At 49.9% G+C, this 22,949-nt stretch overlaps 2 protein-coding genes across 4 annotated transcripts; both read right to left on the reverse strand.

Moving 5' to 3' along the window:
• Nucleotides 1-219: 219 nt before the first annotated feature.
• CLDN15 (claudin 15) lies at nt 220-6,316 on the reverse strand. 3 transcript variants are annotated; one of them, XM_053554657.1, is made up of 5 exons: nt 5,861-6,316; nt 2,044-2,208; nt 996-1,077; nt 779-895; nt 220-633 (listed from the first exon to the last, which is right to left on the reverse strand). In XM_053554657.1, exons 1-5 carry the CDS (start codon nt 6,075-6,077, stop codon nt 528-530), a joined length of 687 nt encoding a protein of 228 aa, XP_053410632.1. In that variant the 5' UTR covers nt 6,078-6,316; the 3' UTR covers nt 220-527. The 3 variants fall into 3 exon arrangements, with proteins under 3 accessions (XP_053410632.1, XP_053410631.1, XP_053410630.1); XM_053554656.1 differs by having other exon boundaries at nt 2,030-2,208; XM_053554655.1 differs by having other exon boundaries at nt 2,021-2,208.
• Nucleotides 6,317-8,340: 2,024 nt separating this feature from the next.
• FIS1 (fission, mitochondrial 1) lies at nt 8,341-14,531 on the reverse strand. The gene is made up of 5 exons (XM_053554658.1): nt 14,397-14,531; nt 13,402-13,534; nt 10,002-10,078; nt 9,459-9,564; nt 8,341-8,643 (listed from the first exon to the last, which is right to left on the reverse strand). Exons 1-5 carry the CDS (start codon nt 14,439-14,441, stop codon nt 8,546-8,548), a joined length of 459 nt encoding a protein of 152 aa, XP_053410633.1. The 5' UTR covers nt 14,442-14,531; the 3' UTR covers nt 8,341-8,545.
• Nucleotides 14,532-22,949: the final 8,418 nt, after the last annotated feature.

Consider the following 22,949-nt stretch of genomic DNA (forward strand, 5'->3'; position numbering starts at 1 on the left):
CTGCTGTTTCCAGTTTCTTGGAGCCATGGCTGCCTCATATCTGCTCCTTGATGACTCTTGTCAGTAATTATGTGCCATCACTTGTAGCCCTTTCTCTGTTTTGCTGGAGGATACAGCCCAAAGGTTGTGGACAGTGACAATCTGGGGTCTGAGAACTGAAAAGACCCCTGGAGCACCCCCCCATCCCTTGCGTGGATAGCGGTTTCATGACATCCTCGGTTCCTGAACAGTCACAATATACCTTTATTTATGCATGAAGAATACACACGCACAGGGCCACCGCTGACCCCTTCACAGCCCAGATGCCAGGTTCTGAAGACTGATGAGAGGGGTCCAGCCAAAGGGACTCAGGAGGAGTTCTTGGCCTGGAAGGCCCCTGGAGCATGAGGCAAGGGGGCGTGGCGGGCCAGGTTTAGGGTCCTGGGTATAGCCTTACCCTGAGGCTGTCATTGGGAGGGCGGGACACGGCCAAGACTCCTTCTCACCGGGGCAGTGGGAAGGAAAATGGGGCTCAAGGGCCAAAGCGCCTACACATAAGCGTTTTTGCCGTATTTGCCAAAGCTGCTGTCACCTTCTTCCCCTGAAGCGGCAAAGGGCACCACGGACCCGGAGGCCTTGTAGGGAAGGTGGGCGCTGTAGGGAGGGGCCAGGTCAGAGAGAGGTGCTGCCATTGCTCCCAGCTCACTCCTCCTCCCACCCTGCTTCGCTTCAACCCTTCCCGTCCCCACCAACCTCCCCCCCACCCCACCCCCACCACCACTGCTCGCCCTTCCCTCACCTGGCAGCGGTGTCCTCGTCAGGGCCGCAGCAGCAGGTAGAGCAGAGGCAGATGCCACCCAGGATGGAGAGCAGAGAGGCGCTCCAGCCCAGGTAGAGGGCGGGGCCCAGCTCATATCTGGAACCAGGACATCACGGTGGGTGGGGGGAGTGGGAGGTGAGGTACCTCCAGAGGGTGAGCCCCACCCACTGCCTCAGAGTGGCATCCCCTAACTCACTTTGTTCCAGGATACAGGGGGTCAAAGAACTCCCGGGTGATGTTGAAGGCGTACCAGGAGATGGCCACCATCCCACAGACACCTGCAGGGGTGGGAGGAAGCTTAGGAGAGGAAAAGGCGGGGGCTGCCCAGAGTGGAACATGGGGCATCAAGTCCAAGAGCAGCAATTTTGCCAAATTCCTTCCTCCCCGCTCCAGTTTATGCCTTCCCACTTCCTGGGGTCAACTGTAAACTCCCTAATCCAGCACTCAGGACCCCAATTCTAGCCCACCTTCCTCCTCTCTCACCACTGTGGCCTCTTGGTCTCCTTCTTGGTCCCACACCTGCCTAGTTCATTCCATCATGTCATTTCCTCACTTGGAATGTGCGGCATACAAACTCTACCCACATGCAAAAGCCAGGCTGCCCACAGGAGTCCTCCCCACGGGCGGGCCTCCCGAAGCCCTCGGCCTGTGATGGGCTTCAACTACTTGGGCAGGGGGTGCCCACAAGCACGCAGACCCCAGGGCTGGCACCACTCCACTCGTTGGGAGCTTGGCCTTACTTTTCACCTGAACTTTTACTTTTGGAAAACAATACCCACCCTACTTCAAAGGCTTATTGTGAGGTAATGTAGGCAGAAATGTTATAGAAGCTGAAAAGTGATGGCCAGTCCTATGGTACTGTTGTCCACAATGTGTGTGTGTCTAACTTCGGTTGCCCAGTGAAGATATAGGCTCTGGGAGGGTGATGCTCACTTTCACCTTTGACATCCTTCCCACACCTGCCTCATGCCTGGATTATAATGGGTGAGCTTATGAAGCATTGCAATGGACTGATTGGAGCCAAAGGATGTGGGGGGCTGGTGATGAGGGTGCTGTGAGCAGGGAGGGAAGGAAGAGCTGAGCATGGGAGGGCAGGTGTAAGGTGAGGCAAGGGGAAAGTGAGACAATATCAGGAGTGGAGGGCTGGAGATGAGGACAAAGAACCCAGGGTGTGCTGTGGAAGGCCACCCCAACCCCCACTGCCGTGCAGCCCCCTCTCACCCCCATCACCTTCCCGAAGTTACCAGCCAGCATGTGCAGGGCCCCTGCAGTGGCTGCCAGCTTGGCTTTCCTGGAGAACACCATGTTCCCAATGGTCGTGCAGCGCAGCCCCAGTATGCTCAGAAAGAGGCCAAGGAAGCCCAGTAGGATCGCGGTGATCATGAGTGCCCGGCAGGCCTGGATATACCCTGGGGAGGTGGGCACGGTGTCAGTCTTTCCATCTCTTCTCCCCTTTACCACTCAGCCACTGACAGGCCCTTAACTTCTTGCTCCTCTCTTGTCCCTACAAGTCCCCAGATCCTCTCCTTCCCCTTTGGTCTCTGTCCAGCCTACCCTGCTGAGCAGTCACACATCCCTCCCTAGGAATTTCAGCCCCTCTGGCCTGCTCCCTTCCTTCCCTGCACCAGCCGCACTTTGCTTGTCCTTCTATTACAGGGTTTCTCCTCCCCACTACTAACACATTGGACCAGATGGTTCTTTGTTCTGGAGGACCATCCTGAGCACTATAGGATGTTCAGCAGCCTCCTTGACCTCTACACACTGGATGCCAGGAGTAAATCCCCTTCTCTAAGCCATAACAATCAAAGTGCAGGGTTGCCCCGTTGAGAACTGCTGCTCTGTTAGATGGCTTCTGTGTTCTGTAGTGTATTATAGAAACTGCACCAGAGCACCCGGCCCCCTTCCTCACACCTGGTTCCTCTCCAAGTTCACCCTAGTGCCCAGCACAGTGCAGGACACAGTGAACTGAGTTTCTTCCTGGAGTAACCAGTAGGTGGCAGCAGTGTTCTACAGCAGAGGGTCCAAGGGCAATTTCTGATCTGGAAGGTGGGATACCTGCACCCAGGACCCATCCAAATCAATCTAGCTCATATTTTTTCCTTCGTTCTTTCTTTCTTTTCTTTTTTTTTTTTTGTAGAGACAGAGTCTCACTTTTATGGCCCTCGGTAGAGTGCCATGGCCTCACACAGCTCACAGCAACCTCCAACTCCTGGGCTTAAGCGATTCTCTTGCCTCAGCCTCCCGAGTAGCTGGGACTACAGGTGCCCGCCACAACGCCCGGCTATTTTTTGGTTGCAGTTCAGCCGGGACCAGGTTTGAACCCGCCACCCTCAATATATGGGGCCAGCGCCTTACCGACTGAGCCACAGGCGCCGCCCTCCTTCGTTCTTTCTTTCTTTTTTTTTTTTCTGAGATAAGGTTTCACTATATGGCCCAGGGTAGTCTTGAACTCTTGGGTTCAAGCAATCCTCCTGCCTCAGCCTCCTGAGTCACTGGGATTATAAGCAGATGCCACCACTCCTGGCTTAGTTTGTAATTCTTTTTTTTTTTTCTTTTAGAGACAGAGTCTCATTTTGTCACAGAGTGCCGTGGCATCATAGCTTATAGCAACCTACAACTCCTGGGTTTAGGCAATTCTCTTGCCTCAGCTTCCAGAGTAGCTGGGACTACAGAATGCCTGTTAGGATGCCCGGCTATTTTTTTGTTGCAGTTTGTCCGGGGCCAGGTTCAAACCTGCCACCCTTGGTATATGGGCCAGTGCCCATATACAGGCGCCACCCAGCTCGTAATTCTTTCAATGCCTCAGTTCTCCTTTCTCAAAGCTGAGGCAAGCTGCTGGCTCCCTCCTTGACCCTCTCCTCCTTTCTCTGTGATAGTTGCCAAGCACTTCCAAGGACCTTGCACCCCTTTCCTGGGTGGGGCTGTACCATTGGTGCTGAAGGGGAAAGTCTGGGTTCCTGCCAGGAGGAGGTGAAGTGGTGAGTTGGGGGGTAGGAAGGAGGGACAAAGTTCTCTGGGAGCACATCCTCACTCCCTGCCACTCCCTCTGGCCTTCCCCTCCCAGCCCTGAATCCCCAGGTAGCTCCAGCAAAGGAAGATGATGGATAGGCATGGGAGAACATAGGCTGAGTGGGTGGTGGTTGTGGTGCACAGCTGGGAAATGATCAAATGATGGCCACAGTCACCCCTCAGGACTACAACCAGCCATCGAGTCTGAATTCCAGCTCCCCTCTCTACCACCTGTGGCACTCTGGGCAGGTTGTCTAACCTTGCCAAGTTTTTTTCAGCTTCTGTAAAAGGAGGCCTTGCCTGCTGCCATCCCCAACAGCATAGCTATTGTAAGACATCAGGAAAATATGTAGATAGCAGTACCTCGCACAAGGCCTGTAATCTGCTCCCCTCTGACCCTATCCTCATGGGCTCTGGCACCTGTCTTTCATGCACACCCATGCCCTCTCTAAAGCCAAGAGCAGCAGTTCCAAGCGGGGCCCCTTTCAGGTATACAGGCTCATAGCAAAGGCCCTCCTGGCACCATGGTATTTGCCATGGGGCTGGCATGGGTTGCTGAGCAGCTGTCCTCAGTGTCACTTCTGGCCACCCAGCACTCTGGGCTTCTGGCCCAGATTATACTCAGCCTTTACAGGGTTGGTGATGGTGGGGATTGCCCTGAAGTTAGTTCTGGAGAAATGGATGGAACACATGGCCCTGGTCACAACTTCTGGAGATTCTAGGACTAGTGGGAGCACAAGAGACCTACCCAGACCTCTCACTGCTTAGAGTGTCTCTGACATTCAAGGGGGCAATTTCAAGCAGCCCCACTTCATACCCACTGTTGGCCTCAGTTCCTTCTCCCACCACTGAATACCTACAGCATGGTGCTGGGAGAACAGGCTGCCCCCAAAGGACCCAGTGAAGGTGGGGAGTGGCGCCGCCTATGATTCACAGCCAACACCTCTTGGTCTCCGGCATGGGGTAGACCAAAGGGAGACCACCCCCCAGGAGAATGATGGTGAGAGATAGTTCCAGGGAGTGGGCAGGAAGTAGTAAGATACTGTAGCCTCCAGAAAGGACTGCTCTGGTCCCAAAGAACTGTAGGTTCCAGCCCTCTAAGAACCTCAAACACGGGTGGCGCCTGTGGCTCAGTCAGTAAGGCGCTGGCCCCATATCCCAAGGGTGGCGGGTTCAAACCCGGCCCCGGCCAAACTGCAACCAAAAAATAGCCGGGCGTTGTGGCGGGTGCCTGTAGTCCCAGCTACTCGGGAGGCTGAGGCAAGAGAATCGCTTAAGCCCAGGAGCTGGAGGTTGCTGTGAGCTGTTTGATGCCACGGCACTCCACCGAGGGCCATAAAAGCGAGACTCTGTCTCTACAAAAAAAAAAAAAAAAAAAGAACCTCATACACATACACATATACACATACCTCCTTCTTATAGTAGACACTCAGACCTGCAAGACCCCTCCCTTCTGGGAACCAGGCCTTCACAAGGGGCCTTTAGAGCTAAGCAGACATGGAGAGCAATATCCTAGCCAGTGGCAGCCTGGAGAAGCTACTGATACTGCGAGTGCGTCAACCACCAAGAATCTGAGATGAGGCCGCCTCACCCAGCCAACCCCAGCAATCCCACCCCAGCAATAAAATGTGAAACTCTGTTGCATACATATATGTTAATATTACATTAACATTTTGTACTTTCTCACCACCTGTGAACTGGGACTATTACCATCCTAATCTTACAGATGGGTTAAAATGAAGCTCATCTTATCACCTCCCCAATACACAGAGTCAGTAAAGGTAGGAGTTGCACCCGGCAGTCTGACTCTGGTGCTTGCACCTGTAACCCTTAAGGTAGAGTGTTACACTAGGGCAGGGAGCCGTGTGTAACAAGGTCTCCATTACAGTTCTAGTTCCAGGTTTCCCACCCCCAGTACTCCTGGATGCAGAAGCCCGGACTCCAGAGCTTGACCCGTGGCCCCCTGCATCCTTACGGCAGTACCCAGCCTCCCCTGGGGTCTCTCCCACCTCCCACCCCCCTTTGCTCCCTGAAGCTCTCCCCACCCCCTACCAGAGAGGGCCAGCATTGACGGGAACTCCCAGCAGTTGGAGACTCCCAGGGAGTCTGTAGCACAGCTATACCAAAGGTTCTCGAAGATGGTGTTGGTCGTGATGACGCTTCCGTGCACGGTGGAGACTCGCCAGTAGCTGTTTGGCAAGGTCACCCCCAGCATCAGCAGCCCCAGGGCTGCCATGAAGAAGCCAAAAGTTTCCACAGCCATGGACATGGTGGGAAACAGGGCCCTGAGGGGCTGGTGCCCCAGAGAGGGGGTAGGTAGAACCCCTGGGGAACTTTGAAGGGGCTTTGGCTAAATAGGGGTGTTAAGGGAGGTTGGGGAGGGAGGGAAAGGACGCAAATCCTGCCGCAGCCACTGCCCGCCTCTTCCTCAGGTCTGTCTCCAGGTTTCTGTCTCCCTCCTCTCTCTGGTCTCTGCTTCCTGGCAGGTCAGAGCCCAGCACACAGCAGCTGTTGACGATGGAGGGAATAAACGAAACAAATGGGCCAAAAGTCCATCCCCTCCCCCTAGCCTCTGGGCTGCCCCAACTCTCCGCCCCATGAGGGTGGGGGGAGCTGACTTACCCGGGAGTGACTGACAATACAACCAAGGAAGGGCCCCCAGGGAGGCATTGGGAGCCAAGGGGAAGCGTCTGTCTCTGACTCAGCTTTCATGGGGGCCAGGGAACAGATCAGAGGGACAGGGGAAAAGGTGACTGAGAAAGATGATAGAGATGAGAATGAACTCAGGCCCACAAAGCAACCTTCAGTGGAGAAGGATGGGGGGAATACAGCCACGCCCTCAGAATGGAGAGAACAATCTAAGACACTCAAAGACCTAGGGATTGGGACATTTGAGTCTCCAAGAAAGATTAAGGTTGCATGAGGATGTGGGAAGTTAGGAGAGACTGATAACTCTGGAGTCCAACCCAATGAAATTTGAGCTAGACCCCCACCATTTACCCAGGTGACTGGGGCAAGGGTTTCAGCCCCTTTGAGCTTGTTTCTGCTTCTGTAAACTAGAGATACCACTACTCACTTCATAGGTTGTCATAAGGACGGGGACCACAGATCCAAACTCTCCAAACATATCAACTGCTCAATACTTGGAGATTGTCCTGGATCTGAGTGCCCCACAGGGCTGAGCAAGGTCAGCAGGGCATCACTTTCCTCCAGAACTGTAATTTCCACCTTGTTGAGTTGATCTTTGACTCTCAGCATCAAGTTTGAACCTGCTGCCGACGGGGCCCATAGTAAATCACAGGCCCAGAACGTGATCCTGTGGCTAACATCTCTGACCTATTCAGAATTATCAGGAGCTTTCACCAGCTCTATCATGTTGAATTAGAAATGTCTGGGTTGGACAGCACCCATAGCTCAGTTGGCAGGGCACCAGCCACATACACTGAGGTTGGCGGGTTCAAACCCAGCCCCTGCCAGCTAAAACAACTGCAACAATAAAAAAATAGCCGGGTGTTGTGATGGGCACCTGTAGTCCCAGCTACTTGGGAGACTGAAGCAAGAGGATCACTTGAACCCAGGAGTTTGAGGTTGCTGTGAGCTATGATAATCTATCTCATCAAAAAAAAGAAAAAGAAACGTCTGGGTCCCCAGCCAGCACTGAGCACCTGTCCCAGTGTGGACACCTTCATTTTCTGGTCCCCAGAATCAGAGCTGGGACATCCCTGGTTCTCTTCTGGCAAATGGCACTAGATCTCATCCCTGAGGGGCTGATCCTACACACTCAGTTACAGGGGACATCACTGGTCTAGATGTGTAACATCCCCGTTCCTCCTTCTTGTGTCAGCCTCCTCCATGCTCCCCTCAGGTGCCTCAACCCTGCCTCTCAGCTGGGCTGGCCTGGGCTGTGGAACGAGAGGTATGCAGCGAAGCAAAACAGGCCCACTCGGAGCCTGGCACAAGGGGGTGTAGGGGCATAGCAGGCTGGGTGGGGACCGGTTCTGACCTTCCATCCCACAGTAGAGCTGGAGCACCCTGAGCTCCTGACCTCCTCCAAGGCCCCACCTACCCCATGCCAATGCCAGTTTCCTTCCTCACCAGCAGGCAGCCCCCCCCTTATCCGGAGGAGAATGAGGTAGGAGGAAGGGGAGGTTGCAGGAAGACAAAGAGAGGGAAGGGTGGAGGGTTGGGAGGGAGCTGAGAGGGGTCCCTGCTGCTGTGGAAAACTCCATGAGCTGAGAAGCAGCCGAGTGGGTCAGAGGAGATGGGAAGCATAAATCCCTGCCTGTGTCCTCAGCTCTCCCCTTCCCTTCTCCGATCAATGCTCCCTCCAAGGATTCTAGGGCCATGAAAAGTCTCTGCTCAAAGATAGGACTTCAGGGGAGGGAGGAAGGGTGTGGGATCTGGAAGGGACAAAGGAGGACCTCCCCTCACCAGCCTGGATGATAGGGATGGGGCGAGAGAGGACCACAAATGACTCTCCTCTATCCTCTGCGCCCTGTGAGACCCCCATACCCCCAATTCAGACACAGAGGTTCCCAAGCCACAGCCCACTTTTATTTACACTCATCCCAAAGCACATGATTTGGGGCTGAAGGGCAAGTCTTAAGGAAGTGGAAGTTGAAGATCACAGAGGGCAGTGGCAGGAGTGCAGGGGAAGAATAGGAAAGGGACGGTTAAGACAGATGTCTTCCAGGGTCTCCCGTGTCACCCTCGGCAGAGGAGGAGGTGCAGTCTCCCTCAGGATTTTGACTTGGACACAGCAAGCCCGATGAGTCCAGCCAGTCCTGCCACGCCCAGGGCCATGCCTCCAACAATGGCCATGCCCACCAGTCCATCTGGGAAAAGGAAAAAGGACACTGTCAGAAGCCCGGCCCTCACTTCTGCAGGGACCCTAACCATCACCTTCACCCTGGCTCTGATCCTCAATAGAAGTGTACACCCCTACCAGGAGACTCAGGCAAGAGCCTCCAAGGATTATAGAGGGGTTTTGAGGAGGGACTTCCTGGAAGGAGTCATTTAAAAAGAAACCAAAGGGGCTCGGCGCCTGTGGCTCAAGTGGCTAAGGCGCCAGCCACATACACCTGAGCTGGCGGGTTTGAATCGTGCCCAGGCCCACCAAAACAACAATGACAGCTGCAACCAAAAAATAGAAGGGTGTTGTGGCAGGCGCCTGTAGTCCCAGCTATTTGGGAGGCGGAGGCAGGAGAATCGCTTGAGGCCAGGAGTTGGAGGTTGCTGTGAGCTAAGATGCCACAGCACTCTAGCCAGGATGACAGCTTGAGGCTCTGTCTCAAAAAAAAAAGAAACCAAAGGGTCCAGACATGGGGGAAAGAAGAGGACTTAATAGGGCGGTGCCTGTGGCTCAGTGAGTAGGACACTGGCCCCATATACTGAGGGTGGTGGGTTCAAACCCGGCCCCGGCCAAACTGCAACAACAAAAAAAAAATAGCCGGGCGTTGTGACGGGCACCTGTAGTCCCAGTTACTCAGGAGCTGAGGCAAGAGAATTGCCTAAGTCCAAAAATTTAAGGTTGCTGTGAGGTGTGTGATGCCATGGCCCTCTATTGAGGGTGATAAAGTGAGACTCTGTCTCTACAAAAAAAAAAAAAACAAAAAGAAGACGACTTAACAAATAGACATGAGACTTTCACCTTTCTTCATGGCCTTGTCAATGAGCCGTTCCAGTTCCTTGGCTTGGTTGTTTTGGGGCTCAGTCTGCAGCAGCCCTCGAACGTACTTTAAGGCTTTCTCATATTCCTACACTCAGGAAAAAAAACATACACACATATTATATACGCCCCAGTGTGCTATCACTCCTTTGCCCACCCAAAGAGCTTTCCCTGTTGAGCCCCCGGGGCTCCTCCCTCTACCTCCACCAGCTCCTTCACTGTAGCCCCACCCCAATGGAGTAGAGTCCACAAACAGCCCAACTGTGTAGCGGTGATAAACTAGGGGAGATAACAGCCCAGGGCTTAGGGCTGCACCCCAATCTTGATGTCACCTTGTTCCCCACACCCTTGGTACCCTGATCCTCTCTCACCTTCCCTAAGAGTCCTGGTCTGGTATCACTCAACACCTCTGTACCCAACACTATCCCTTGCCCTGATGTCCAGGGTTCTACTCTGGAGAAGTAAGAAGTTACTATAGACCACTCAGTAGGCTGGAGGGAAAGAAAGGAGCCCTTTCTGCCTTACTTTAAGCCGGTAGTTCCCCACAGCCAGGTAGAAGACATAATCCCGCTGTTCTTCTTTGCTCCCCTTGGGCAGCAGCTCTGGAGAGGGAGAAGGGAAAACAGTGTGTTTTCCTAAAACTGTGTCCCAGAGATCCCTTCTGCTCTCTGAATCCTTCTGCGACCCTGGGAAAGTCACTGTCCTGAGCCTGTTTCAGCTCCTGTCACTCTCAACTCCCCAGCCAGAGCTGTGGGGCAGGGTGAACCCAGGTTGCCAGAACGCCCCAGTGTTAAATCATGTTATCAGTATCAGTCAATTCTGGCTCATACACGTGAACTGATAGGAAACCAAGGCCCTGGAGAAGTCCAAAGGCAGCTGAACTCAGTTTTGATATCTGTTGTATGTTTCAACTATATTGCCTGCTATACAATCACTGTTAAGAGTAAGTTTGTAGCTTCTGGCCTGTGGCTCAAGGAGTAAGGCACTGGCTCCATATACCGGAGGTGGCGGGTTCAAACCTGGCCCTGGCCAAGAAACCTGCAACAACAACAAAGAATAAGTTTGTAGGGCGCCGGCTCCATATAGGAGGGTGGTGGGTTCGAACCTGGCCCCGGGCAAACTGCAACAACAAAAAAATAGCTGGGCATTGTGGTGGGTGCCTGTAGTCCCAGCTACTAGGGAGGCTGAGGCAAGAAAATCGGCTAAGCCCAACAGCTGGAGATTGCTGTGAGCCATGATGCCACAGCACTCTACCAAGGGCGACAAAGTGAGACTCTGTCTCTAAGAAAAAAAAAAAAAAAAAAGAATAAGTTTGTACTTGGCTTGGTGCCTGTAGCTCAACAACGAGGGCACCAGCCATGTACACTGGAGCTGGTGGGTTCAAATCCAGCCAGGGCCCGCCAAACAACAATGACAACTACAACCAAAAACTCTGTCTCCAAAAAAAAAAACTCAAACAAAAATAAGTTTGTACACCAGGTGCAGCAGCTCATGCCTATAATCTTAGCACTGTGGCACTGTGGGGGCTGAGGCAGGTGGACTGCTTGAGCTCAAGAGTTCGAGACCAGCTTGAGCTAGAGCGACACCCCAAGAGCGAGGCTCTGTCACTACTAAAAATAGAAAAACTAGCCGGGCATTGTGTTGTGGTGGGCTCCTGTAGTCCCAGCTACTCAGGAGACTGAAGCAAGAGGATTACCTGAACCCAGGAGTTTAAGGTTGCTGTGAGCTATGATACCATAGCACTCAACCCTAGAGTGAGGAGGTGAGATTCTGCCCCCCTCCCCCCGTGCCAACTACAGTGGTTCATGTCTATAATCCTAGTACTCTGGGAGGCCAAGGTGGGAGGATAGTTTGAGGTCAGGAGTTTGAGACCAGTCTGAGCAAGAGTGAGACCCCATCTAAAAACAGAATTTTTTTCTATTTTCTAAAAATAGGAAAATTAACCAGGCATTGTGATGGGCACCTATATTCCCAGCTACTCAGGAGGCTAAGAAAGGAGGATCCCTTGAGCCCAGGAGTCTGAGTTGCTATAAGCTAGGTTGATGGCACTCTAGCCAAGGCAACAGAGTGAGACTCAATCTCTAAACAAACAAACAAACAAATAACAAAAATGTTTGCACTGACCCTCCCCCTTTAAAAAATCAGCTCAAAATTCACCTTCAATTAGCCTTCTCTGAATGACCCCACCTGACTTTCTTAATTCAGTGACTTCCCAGAGCCTTCTGTGTTTGATTGTACACTAAGCACTAGAATTAGTTGCTAAGTAGTTTTGCAGGTGTTTATAAATCTTAAAATCTTTGTTCTGTCTCCTCAACTAGAATGGCAACACTTAGAAAGACTACTTCTACAGTTGTGTCCCGCTATAGAATAAATCTGAAAAATGAGAATTACCAAAACAGACAAATGTAGGGTGAGACTATTTGCATTAAGGAATATTCTTCTTGGGTGGTGCCTGTGGCTCAGTGGGTAGGGTGCCAGCCCCATATACTGAGGGTGGAGGGTTCAAACCCAGCCCTGGCCAAACTGCAACAAAAAATAGCTGGGCGTTGTAGTGGGCACCTGTGGTCCCAGCTATTCAGGAGGCTGAGGAAAGAGAATCACCTAAGCCCAGGAGTTGGAGGTTGCTGTGAGCTGTGACACCACGGCACTCTACCGAGGGTAATAAAGTAAGACTGTCTCTAAAATAAAAGAAAGAAAAAAAAGAAAAGATTCTTCTAGCTGAGCATGGTGGCTCACACCTGTAGTCCTAGCACTCTGGGAGGCCGAGGTGAGTAGATTGCTTGAGCTCACAGGTTGGAGACCAGCCTGAGCAAAAATTGAGACCCCTCCCATCTCTACTACAAAGAGAAAAACTAAAGCAAAAAGGATTGCCTGAGCCCAAGAGATGGAGGTTGCTGTGAGCTATAACACCACGGCACTCTACCCAGGATGACAGCTTGAGACTCTGTCTCAACAACAAAAGTAAATAAATAAATAAATAATTTAAAATATTCTTCTTTTTATAGGTTTACAGTATGAATTCTCTGCTAGTACAGTCAGCCCTCATATCCACTGGTTCCAATCTGTAGGTTCCCCAACCACAGACTGAAAATACTAAAAATAAAAAAGGAAAAAAAGAAAAATATTTGAAGATGTACAAATTTTTTTCTTGTCTTTATTCCCTAAATAATACAGTATAACAACTATTTACATAGTATGGACATCGCATTAGGTATTGTAAGTAATCTAAAGATGATTTGAACGCTATGGGAAGATGTGCATAACATTATATCCAAGTGCTATATACCATTTTATACCAAGGACTTGAGGATCTGTGTATTGTATCCACAAGGGTCCTGGCACTAGTCACCCACACATACCAAGGGATGACTGTACATGGACTGTTTGCTTATAAATGATTACTTGACCACTAGAAAGGGGATACAGAGAAATTTAAAGGTCAAGTATTGTGGCCTCTGTCAAGTGACAACCCACCCCAAACCAATGGAAAATGGGTTCCAATCCCAAAAAGCACCATCTGTGACCATTTTTTAGGACAGTCTTCCATACCTCTTCTATGCCATCCCCACAAAAGGTTGTGGCTAAGCAACACGGTGGGGGACAAAAGCATGGGACTGAGACTCACAAGACATGAGCTTCTGTTCTAATCCAGCCAATTAACTGATTATTTGTGTGACCTAAGACAAGTCACTTTCTCTATCAGATTAAGACTCTCCTGTGGGAACAAGCGTGCTATGTCTCTGGCAAAACAATGGTGCGTGGTAATTAGCTAAAGTTCACCGGGAGAAGTCAGACTAAGTATAGCCCTTTGCTACATAAATTTAGTGGCGCTAACTGCCAGATAACTGTATTACAGGGGCCCACGTTGAAGAGCAGCCCCCAATGGCAGTAGGAAAGGGGAGAGTTGGGTAGCCCAGCACCTCACCCTCGAGCAGCGCGATGCCTTTACGGATGTCATCATTGTACTTGCTCCGCACCAGGCACCAGGCGTACTCAAACTGCGTGCTCTTGGACACCGAGCCTGCTGACTTCTCAGACTGAAATTTCATTTCAAACTTCTGCCATGGGGAGGAGAGGAATTATTTAGAAAGGGTGTCAACTATTCTCCAATTGGACATGGTATCCATTTCCAGTTACACTCTATCTTCCTGTCTCTGCCCCATTTCCCTCGCGGGTCTTGGTACATGGCACCCCGGCTCCTACTATCTCCATCCCTGGGATCCAGGAATTCTGCTTCTCAGGGCTGCGAGGGGCTGGCTATTTGGACAGAACCCCCTCAGTCTTCTCGCCCCCTAGTGGTACCGAGCAGCGATGCCACCTGGTGGCAGTTCCAGGCACCGCTCTCGGAGCAGCTGACTCTGAGTGGCTGAACAGTAAACACGCTGTTAGAACTGCTCAACAACAGCCCACACGGGCCTGGTGGGAGAATGCTGGACCCATTCGGCCCCGCCCTGCCCCACCTTGCCGGGTCTGACCCTTACTTGTCTGCAAGACAGGAATAGAAAGAGTGCCTACCTCCTTTAGAGCTACAAAGATTGAGACGTGGCATGCAATGCACTTAGCACCGTGCCGGACGCAGTAATATGTGAAACTTTGATAGTCGCTGTATTTCCTCGCCACTGAAGGAGCACCCTGAGTTCCCAACTCCTGCATGAACCCAGAACCCGTCAGTCTTTCTACCGTCAGACTCCAGGCCTTTACAACTAAGGTGTGGTGGCTCAAGAAACTACAACTCCCACCAGCCTCCGGAGCAAAGTGGGCACCTCGGACAGGAGCCCGACGCTGCAGAGGCTGCCGGGAGCCGTAGTTCGGCTTCTCTGGGCTAAGCTGATGCTGGGAAGAGCGTTTGGTCAAAGCCCAACTCTCCTCAGGACCCACCCTCCGAATCGTCCCTTTCCCTCTCTCAGGGCCAGGCCTCACCAGCAAGTCATCCACAGACACCAGCTCGTTCAACACGGCCTCCATGGCCGCTGCCCCCACAAGCCTCACACCAGACTCTACGGTGCCTCAGTCTCCATGGCCCAGGAGAAGGGGCTGAGGGCCACTTCCGGCGTCTGGCGGAAGCAGGCGCAAGGGGGCGACGCCCCGCCCCTTTCTCTCAGCGTGGCCGGCGCCCGAGGGGGCACCATTGCGCACGCTCGGTCAGTCCCTGCCACTCCAGGAGATTCTTGCTTGTTAGTGTTACTGGAGGCTGCCGCAGGAGATGGTGGGACTATGTTTTGGTAGTTAGCTCTTGGGCTGAAAATAGCGGAAAAGGGAGGGTGGAAAACAGGGCAGGGATCACGTTAGGGACCAGTCTAATGCGCCCCAGTAATCTAGGACCCTGGAGGCTACGTGACTTATCACTGCTGCAACAAAATCATACTCAGGGTCTCTGCTGACTCTTACAATGCAAGAAGGTAGATGACTGGATCCATCACACACCCATAGACTGGAATACATAATAGGGGATGCTATTAATGTAATTTTAAAAGCTATTGTTCCATTACTTGAAGAAAGCATCCAATCTTTTAAATATTTAGATAAACCATCTTCTAGGAAGCGGGAGAGCCTGTGAATGAGAAAGCCGCTAACTTGACTTTCAGTGTTCCGTGCAGTGAGAGGACTGGGTAGTGACTTTCATATTCTTTTTACTTGACCTAAGTACTCTAGCACGTATCAGAATGTAAGTTCCACGAGGACAGGGACTATATCTTGTTTATCCCCTATCTAGCACAGCATGCGGCACAATGTGAATGCTCCATAAATATTTGTCGAATAAACGTAGAATAAAGCAAATAATAGTGAAGAGGGCAGTGCAAATGCAGGGGATTATCATCCGAACACTTACCACATTTGCAAAGCCCTTTCAATTTTTTTTTTTTTTTTTGAGACAGAATCTTCGTCGCGTCACAACTCACAGCAACCTCAAACTCTTGGACTTAAGCAATTCTCTTGCCTCAGCCTTCCAAATAATTGGGACTACAGGTGCCCACCACTATGCCCAGCTATTTTTTGGTTGCAGTTGTTGTTTAGCAGGCCTGCGCCTGGCTTGAACCCACCACTCTCAGTGTATATGGACGGCATCCTACTCACTGAGCTACGGGTGCCGAGCCCATTTTTTTTTTTTTTTTAATTCTCTTAACAGTCTTGTAAGTTAAGTAGAGTTGTTCTTCCCTATTGGGCTTGGACAGCTGAAATAAGCTCTGTACACTTTAAGAAAAGCTTGAGTTTAGGGAACTAGCTTCATAATGATCACCAATATAAGACTTATGAAAAATGCATATTCATTCAAAGATGTATTGAACACCTAATCTTGGCTGGGCCTTGAGGTGAGCAGAGGATAAAAAGGACACAATATGAACCAGACAAGTGAAAACAGGACCAAAGACAGGAGGCAAACACTAGCAAGGAAGGGGAGATAGGAAGGCCAAAGAGGCCTTATTCCTATTAGGAGGCTCCTTTTGGGGGTAGCCTGCACCATATTCATCTTTGTATTTGCTACAGCTTTTTACGCTCACTTAACACATGGTAAATCAGAATTTGTTGAATGTATATATGGAGGGGGGTGTTGAAAGGGCTTTGGGGCTCAGCACCTATGACTCAAGCGGCTAAGGCACCAGCCATATACACCTGAGCTGGCAGGTTCAAATCCAGCCCGGCCCGGCCTGCCAAACAATGAGGGCTACAACCGAAAGAAAAAAAAAAAAAATAGCCAGGCGATGTGGCGGGCTCCTGTAGTCCCAGCTACTTGGGAGGTAGAGGCAGGAGAATTGCTTGAGCTCAGGAGTTGGAGGTTGCTATGAGCTATGATGCCATGGCACTCTACCCAGGGTGACAGCTTGAGGCTCTGTCTCAAAAAAGAAAAAAAAGGCTTGGCACCTGTGACTCAAGTGGCTAAGGTGCCAGCCACATACACCTGAGCTGGCGGTTAGAATCCAGCCCGGGCCCATCAAACAACAATGATGGCTGCAACCAAAAAATAGCTGGGCGTTGTGGCGGGCGCCTGTAGTCCCAGCTACTTGGGAGGCGGAGACAGGAGATTCGTTTGAGCCCAGGAGTTTGAGGTTGCTGTGAGCTATGATGCCACAGCACTGTACCCAGGGCAACAGCTTGAGGCTCTGTCTCAAAAAAAAAAAAAAAAGGGGGGCTCTGGCAGTGTACCCAGGACCAGACCTGGAGAGGGTTAGTCCAAGTTTAACGAAAGGGGACAGAGACTGACCAGGACAAAAATGGTGGCTGCAATGAGGATGGCTGGAGGCTTGTTTTTATACTGAGCATAGGGGAAAGGAAGATTCCACAGCTTGCTGGAAGGAGGGGACTTTCTGGGGAAATTCATGGGGTGGGACCAGGTAGGCCTTTTGTTCTAAGGGAGTAGGAGGGGGAAGGATTTAGGCCCTCAACAAGAATAACTTGATCTGTTGGCTAAATTTTGTGCCAATGAACAGATCCTAAGTCTGAGTTTGTGCCTTTCCAGTTTAGTTAGCATAGCCATCCACCTTGGATCATAGGCATAGGAAGCAGTTTCTGCTAATTTTACATCCAAACCTGTGTCATCTCTACCTAGATGTCTTCAACAGCCATCTCACTGGTCACCTACCTCCATTTGCCCCATTCCCACTATTTACCACCCAGTAGTCATAAGGAGCTTATAAAAACACAGTTCTCAATTTACATGAAACCCTTTAATGGCTTCTCATTGCCCTCAGAACAAAGGTTAGCATCTTGTAACACAGCCTACAAGACCCTCCACGGTCTGGTCCACCCGAAATTCTTTGCCTTACCTCTCTCCGAGTGGCCCCATGGCCTCAGACATGCAATTTCTTCTGCTTACAACATCTATCTCCTCCTTTGATTATCTGGCTCATTCATTCATTCAAGATTAGTGCATTCAACAAATACTTATTAAGCACCTCTTTAAGTGCTAGGGATCCACTGAATAAAGTTCCTGTTCCCATGCAGTTAACATTTTTTTTGTGGGGAAAACAGAATAAAGTAATTAAACAAGTAAATACATAAAAACACTGTGGCATAACAGGAAATATACTGTATATTTGGTCTCTGTCCTGATTCCTAACACCAGGCTCCTAAAATCCTTGTAATTTCCTGAGTGATGGGAGTAATAGGAGCATCTTACAGAGCTCCTAAATTCTTGGAACTTTGCCAGTGATAGGAGTGTCTTTTGTTCTAATGACATGTCTCTTGGTGGGCTGCTGGATAGTATCAGGATGGGGGCTGGTTACCAGAAAGACCAAGCCATGAGTGGGAACTTTCCGTCCCACTCCCCTATCCTCTGGCAAAAGGAGTGGAGTTGGAGGTTGACTTAATAATTGGTCGTGCCTACATGGTAAAACCTCCATAAAAATCACTCAACTTTGGAGTTTAGAGAACTTCCGGGTTGGTGAACACAACAGAGGTGCTGGGAGGGTATGGAATCTCTGAGCCCCTTCCCTGTAACTTGACCTTTGCATTGTTTACCTTTGGCTGGTCCTGAGTTGTGTTCTTTATGGTAAACTGATAATAGTACATAAAGTGTTTCCTTGAGTTCTGTGAGCTGTTATAGCAAATTATCAAACTTGAGGAGGGGGTCTTGGGAACCCTCAACTTGTATCCAGTTGGTCAGGAGTTCAGCTGGCAACCTGAGCATCGGAAGTGCAGGCAGTCTTGTGGAACAGTGCCCTTAACTTGTAGGACCAGGTGCTAATTCTAGGCAGATGGCATCAGAATTGAACTGAAGGACACCCAGTTGATGTCCACAAAAAGATAATTGCTTGGTGTCAAAAGTTCCCACATATTTGGTGTCAGAAGTGTTACAAAAGTCAAGAAATAGTTTTTTCATTTAAACACAGTAATGTCATGAGTTGAAAGGGGGACAAAACTACAGCAGGGTGAAGGAACAGAGGAAGAGGATACTACTGTAGAGTGTTCAACAAAGACCACTGTGAGAAGGCAACACCTAGCAGAACCCTGACATGAACGAATAAACCACACAGGTAAATGGGAAAAGAACATTCCAGGAAGATAAAGTATCAGGGACAAAGGCCTCTAGGAGGAAGCATGCAAAGGTGATATGGTTTGGATGTTTTGTCCTCTCCAAATCCCATGTTGAAATTGATCCCTAATGGGGTGGCGCCTGTGGCTCAGTGGCACCGGCCCATGTATGGAGGGTGGTGAGTTCAAACCCGATCCTGGCCAAACTGCAACAAAAAAATAGCCAGGCATTGTGGCAGGCCCCTATAGTCCCAGCTACTCAGGAGGCTGAGGCAAGAGAATCACCTAAGCCCAGGAGAGAGAGAGAGAGAGAAATTGATCCCCAATGTGGGAGGAGTTTGGGTCAGGGGGCAGATCCCTCTTGAATGGCTTGGTGCTGTCCTGGTTTTGGTGAAGAGTGAGTTCTCACTGCTATATTCCCGTGAGAGCTGGTTGTTTAAGAGAGCCTAGCACAGCTCCTCCTCCCTCTCTTGCTCCTTCTCTCACCTTACAACGTGCCTGCTCCCCTTTATCTTCTGTCTTGATTAGAAACTCCCAGAGGCTCTCACCAGAAGCAGGTATTGGTGCCATGCTTCTTGTACAGCCTGCAGAACTGTGAACCAAATAAGCCTTTGGTAATTTCTCTATAAATTATCTCAGAAATACCAGAATAGCCTCAGATATTTCTTTTATAGCAATACAGAACAGACCAGACAGAAGCTTAGGTGACAAGTGGAATGAGCGAAGGAAAGTATGACAGAAAGTGAGGGGAGATAACACAGGGCTCTGTAGGCCAGAGTAAGGAATTTGAATTTAATTTTACATGTAAAGGGATCCTTTTGGCAGATGCCTGGAGAAAAAGTGGGAGGGGCCAGAGTGAAAGCAGGATGCCACTTAATAAGAAGACCCTGTGGTGGGCCAGCTTCCAATCTTTGGTGACCTGGTCTACAGCAGTAGTTATGGAGGGATTCAGGGTATATGTTCAAAAGGTAAAGTCACTGGGATTTGCTGATAGAAGGCATGTGAGAGGGGAGACTAGGATGACAAATTCATTTCTGCCCTCACTGGCCTGGTAAACTCCTACTCATCCCCAAGTTCTCATCTCAACGACCGGGGCTTAGGGAAAGCCTTCTCTGGCATCCCAGACTAGGTGGGTTTCTGGAGAGGGAAAATGTCACTAGTCCTACATTTTCATTACATAAAATTATAATATACACCTCACTTTCTTTGCAACCACTGTATTTTTGTTAGCCACCTGATTGCTTTGGGTATGATAATAAAACCTGCAGGAGCAGACCCTGTTTTGCTCCCGTCTATTTTTTTCCCACATCATAGAATGCTGACATGTGACATGTTGTCAAAAATTGAACCCAGAAAGATGCTATTATTAGCTCTATTTGACTCAAGAGAAAATTGAGGCTCAAAAATGGTTAAGTAATCTTCTCAATGTCATAGAACTAGAAGCCAAGAAGCCGGGATTCAAACCCGAGTCCTGCACAAACCCAGCTTCCTGAGAAACGGTTGTGTGTTCCAAAGAGGAGGAGAAATCACTTAAAGGACAAATAGGAAAAAAGGTTAGGACATGTTCCTAAGTACACTCTAGTTATTCATCCGTAAAAATATTAGGCTGGGAGTGCCTGTGGCTCAGTGGGTAGGGAGCTACCCCCATATACCGAGGGTGGCGGGTTAGAACCCAGCCCCGCCAAACTAGAACAAAAAATAGCTGGGCATTGTGGCAGGCGCTTGTAGTCCCAGATACCCAGGAGGCTGAGGCAAGAGAATTGCCTAAGCCCAAGAGCTGGAGGTTGCTGTGAGCTATGACACCACAGCACTCTACCAAGGGCGACAAAGTGAGACTGTCTCTAAAACAACAAACACACACCACCCCCTTCCCCAAACCACCACCAGTTGCTGAAAATTGTTGTAAAATTGGTTTTAAACTCTTGGCTAGTGGTGTTTTTTCTTCATACCATCTGTCAGTTTGTCATTACACATTTGTGAGATGATGTGATTAATGCTGGCCTCCTGCACTAGACTGGAAGCCACATGTGGGCCAGGTCTATCCCTATTTTGCTTATATTATGCCCCTAAAACCCAGCTCAGTAGATATTTGATTGTAATTATTACATAAGTGGATATTGCTGTTGCCATTATTAAATTTTTGGAAAGCAATTGAGCAATACATACCCTGTTTCCCCGAAAATAAGATCTACTTACAGGAAAGATAAGACGTCCCCTGAAAATAAGACCTAGCGCATTTTTGGGAGCACACCTTAAAATAAGACACTGTCTTATTTTCGGGGAAATGGGGTAGTAAGAGCTATCAGTAAAATGCAATATTATTTGGCTAAATAATCTACTCCTTTGGGAAAATATTCAAGGAAAGGAGAAAAATAGAGGAAAAGAGAAATGAAGATGCTCATTCCTGCATTATCTGTGAAGGTAAACAAACAACAACCATGCTAGGGAATGATTTTATTAAATAATATATCAATATAATAGAATAATATACAGCCTTAACGTCACATTCATATGGATTCTATGCATGTATATTGTAATATTCAAAGCAAAACAAAAAAGTATGTACTTCTCAAATTCAGTCAGGTGGTTAAGCAGAAAGGAAACTGACTTTCTTTTCTTTTTTTAAAGAGACAGGGTCTCCCTATGTTGCCCAGGCTGACGTGCAGTGGCTATTCACAGGTGTGATCCCAGTATCGATCAGCATGGGAGTTTTGACCCGCTCTGTTTCTGACCTGGGCCAGTTCACCCCTCCTTAGGCAACCTGGTGCCCCCCTCCCCCCCCGCTCCCGGGAGGTCACCAGATTGACGCCAAACTTAGTGCAGACACCAGATCCGCATAGCGCACTACAGCCCAGACCTCAAGGATTCAAGCGATCCTCCTGTCTTAGCCTCCCGAGTAGCTGCGACTACAGGCGCACACCACCGAGTCTGGCAAGAAACTGACTTTTTTAGTGAAACTAAAACCGAGAACTGGTATTTGTTAGCAATCTGGGCTTTGGGCCCCTCCCTTGAGTACACCAGCAGTTGGGGGCCTGTTCTGGACCTCAGCCCTTTAGTCTTTTGTAGTGCTTAGCCCAGGAAAAGTGCTCACCAAACACTCAAAGAACAAGACTCTACTCTTTGTGTTTTTCCAATTTTCAGTAAGTTACTTCCTAGTTCCATCTACTCTCCAGTTAGGAAGCCCTACCAACAGTAAATTCATTCAGCCACTCACCCAACAAATATTTTTAAGAATCTACTATATGCCAGGCACTCTTCTAAGTGCTGGATAAGAGAAGTGAACTAAACAGAGTCCTTGCTTTCACAGAAGTCACAGCTTTGTGGAAGAGACAAGACTGCTAAAGAATAAATGACAGGCCATCCCCGCCCCTAGTCCTCCTCAACTTAGCCTGGCTGCCACTTGTATTTCAAAGTGCAAATCGGAACTCCTATGTCCTGATTAAAATACCGTCTTGGCTACTCGGGATTCTGTTTAAATTTCATATCACGCACACGAAGCCCTTTAGGGTCGCCCCAGCTTACCTTTCGAGCTTCATCTCCAGCAACCCACGCACCCTGCACAAGCAAACGTCTTCACTACAGTCACCTTTCTTCTCCTCAGAGTGTTCTTTCCACCTGCAATGCTCTGCCAACCGGAGATCCCCGTTCACTAAACACCAGGGTGCCTACGTGGCAGGCAACTGTTAGGCCCGAGGACGTTACCCCCCGCGAGCTTTCTTCTACCCGGCCCACCACCCCTCAGGGTCCTTGGAGACAACAGCATCCTGACACTACAGTACAGCATTTATCGCTCAATCTTACAGTCCTATCTGTGGACATAAACTGTGCCGCGTTCATCTCTCTGCCAAAATACAAGTATCCAGGAATCATCTGTTAGGTAAATGAAAGAGTAAGCGGTTCCAAAAAGGACGCTCAGAACCTCTCGTCGTCCGCACTTCCGGGTAGTTCTGGAGGGAAGGAAAAAGAAGAGGCCGGGAGGCATCCTCTCTGGGGCCGCTCTAGGAGAAAGGTTCGGTGGCCTGGAGGACTAGGGGCTGCTCCAGGGGCGAGCGCTGCGCCGGCGGTGGCGTCAGCGCCTGCGCAGTAGCCGCCCTCCGCGGGAAGGCGTGGGCCGAACGGAGTCCGCGGGGCGTGAAGGACCCACTGTCCAATTAATGCGTAGGTTAGCGGGAAGGGTGGGGCGCCGGGCGAAGGGGAAGTGGAAAGGAGGGTCACTCGTTTACGTCAGATTATTGAAGTGGTTTATGGCTCCTGTAAAGAGGACAATGACCAACAATTCCCCCAACCAAAAACTCAGAATCTTTGACTTAGGCGAGTCTCACTGTACTGGATCCAGGTGTCTCCTCCTCCCAAGTCATTACTGTAACTCGTCCATGTTTAGTGTCTCAAACCTCCATTCAAATGCGCTCCACCCAAGCCAAGTAACTCAAAAGTTAACACCTCCTTAACGGTTTGCTCCAGTATATATATGTGTGTGTGTGTGTGTGTATATATATATATTTT

This window comes from Nycticebus coucang, chromosome 12 (assembly GCF_027406575.1).
Source record: "Nycticebus coucang isolate mNycCou1 chromosome 12, mNycCou1.pri, whole genome shotgun sequence".
Taxonomy (NCBI): domain Eukaryota; kingdom Metazoa; phylum Chordata; class Mammalia; order Primates; family Lorisidae; genus Nycticebus; species Nycticebus coucang.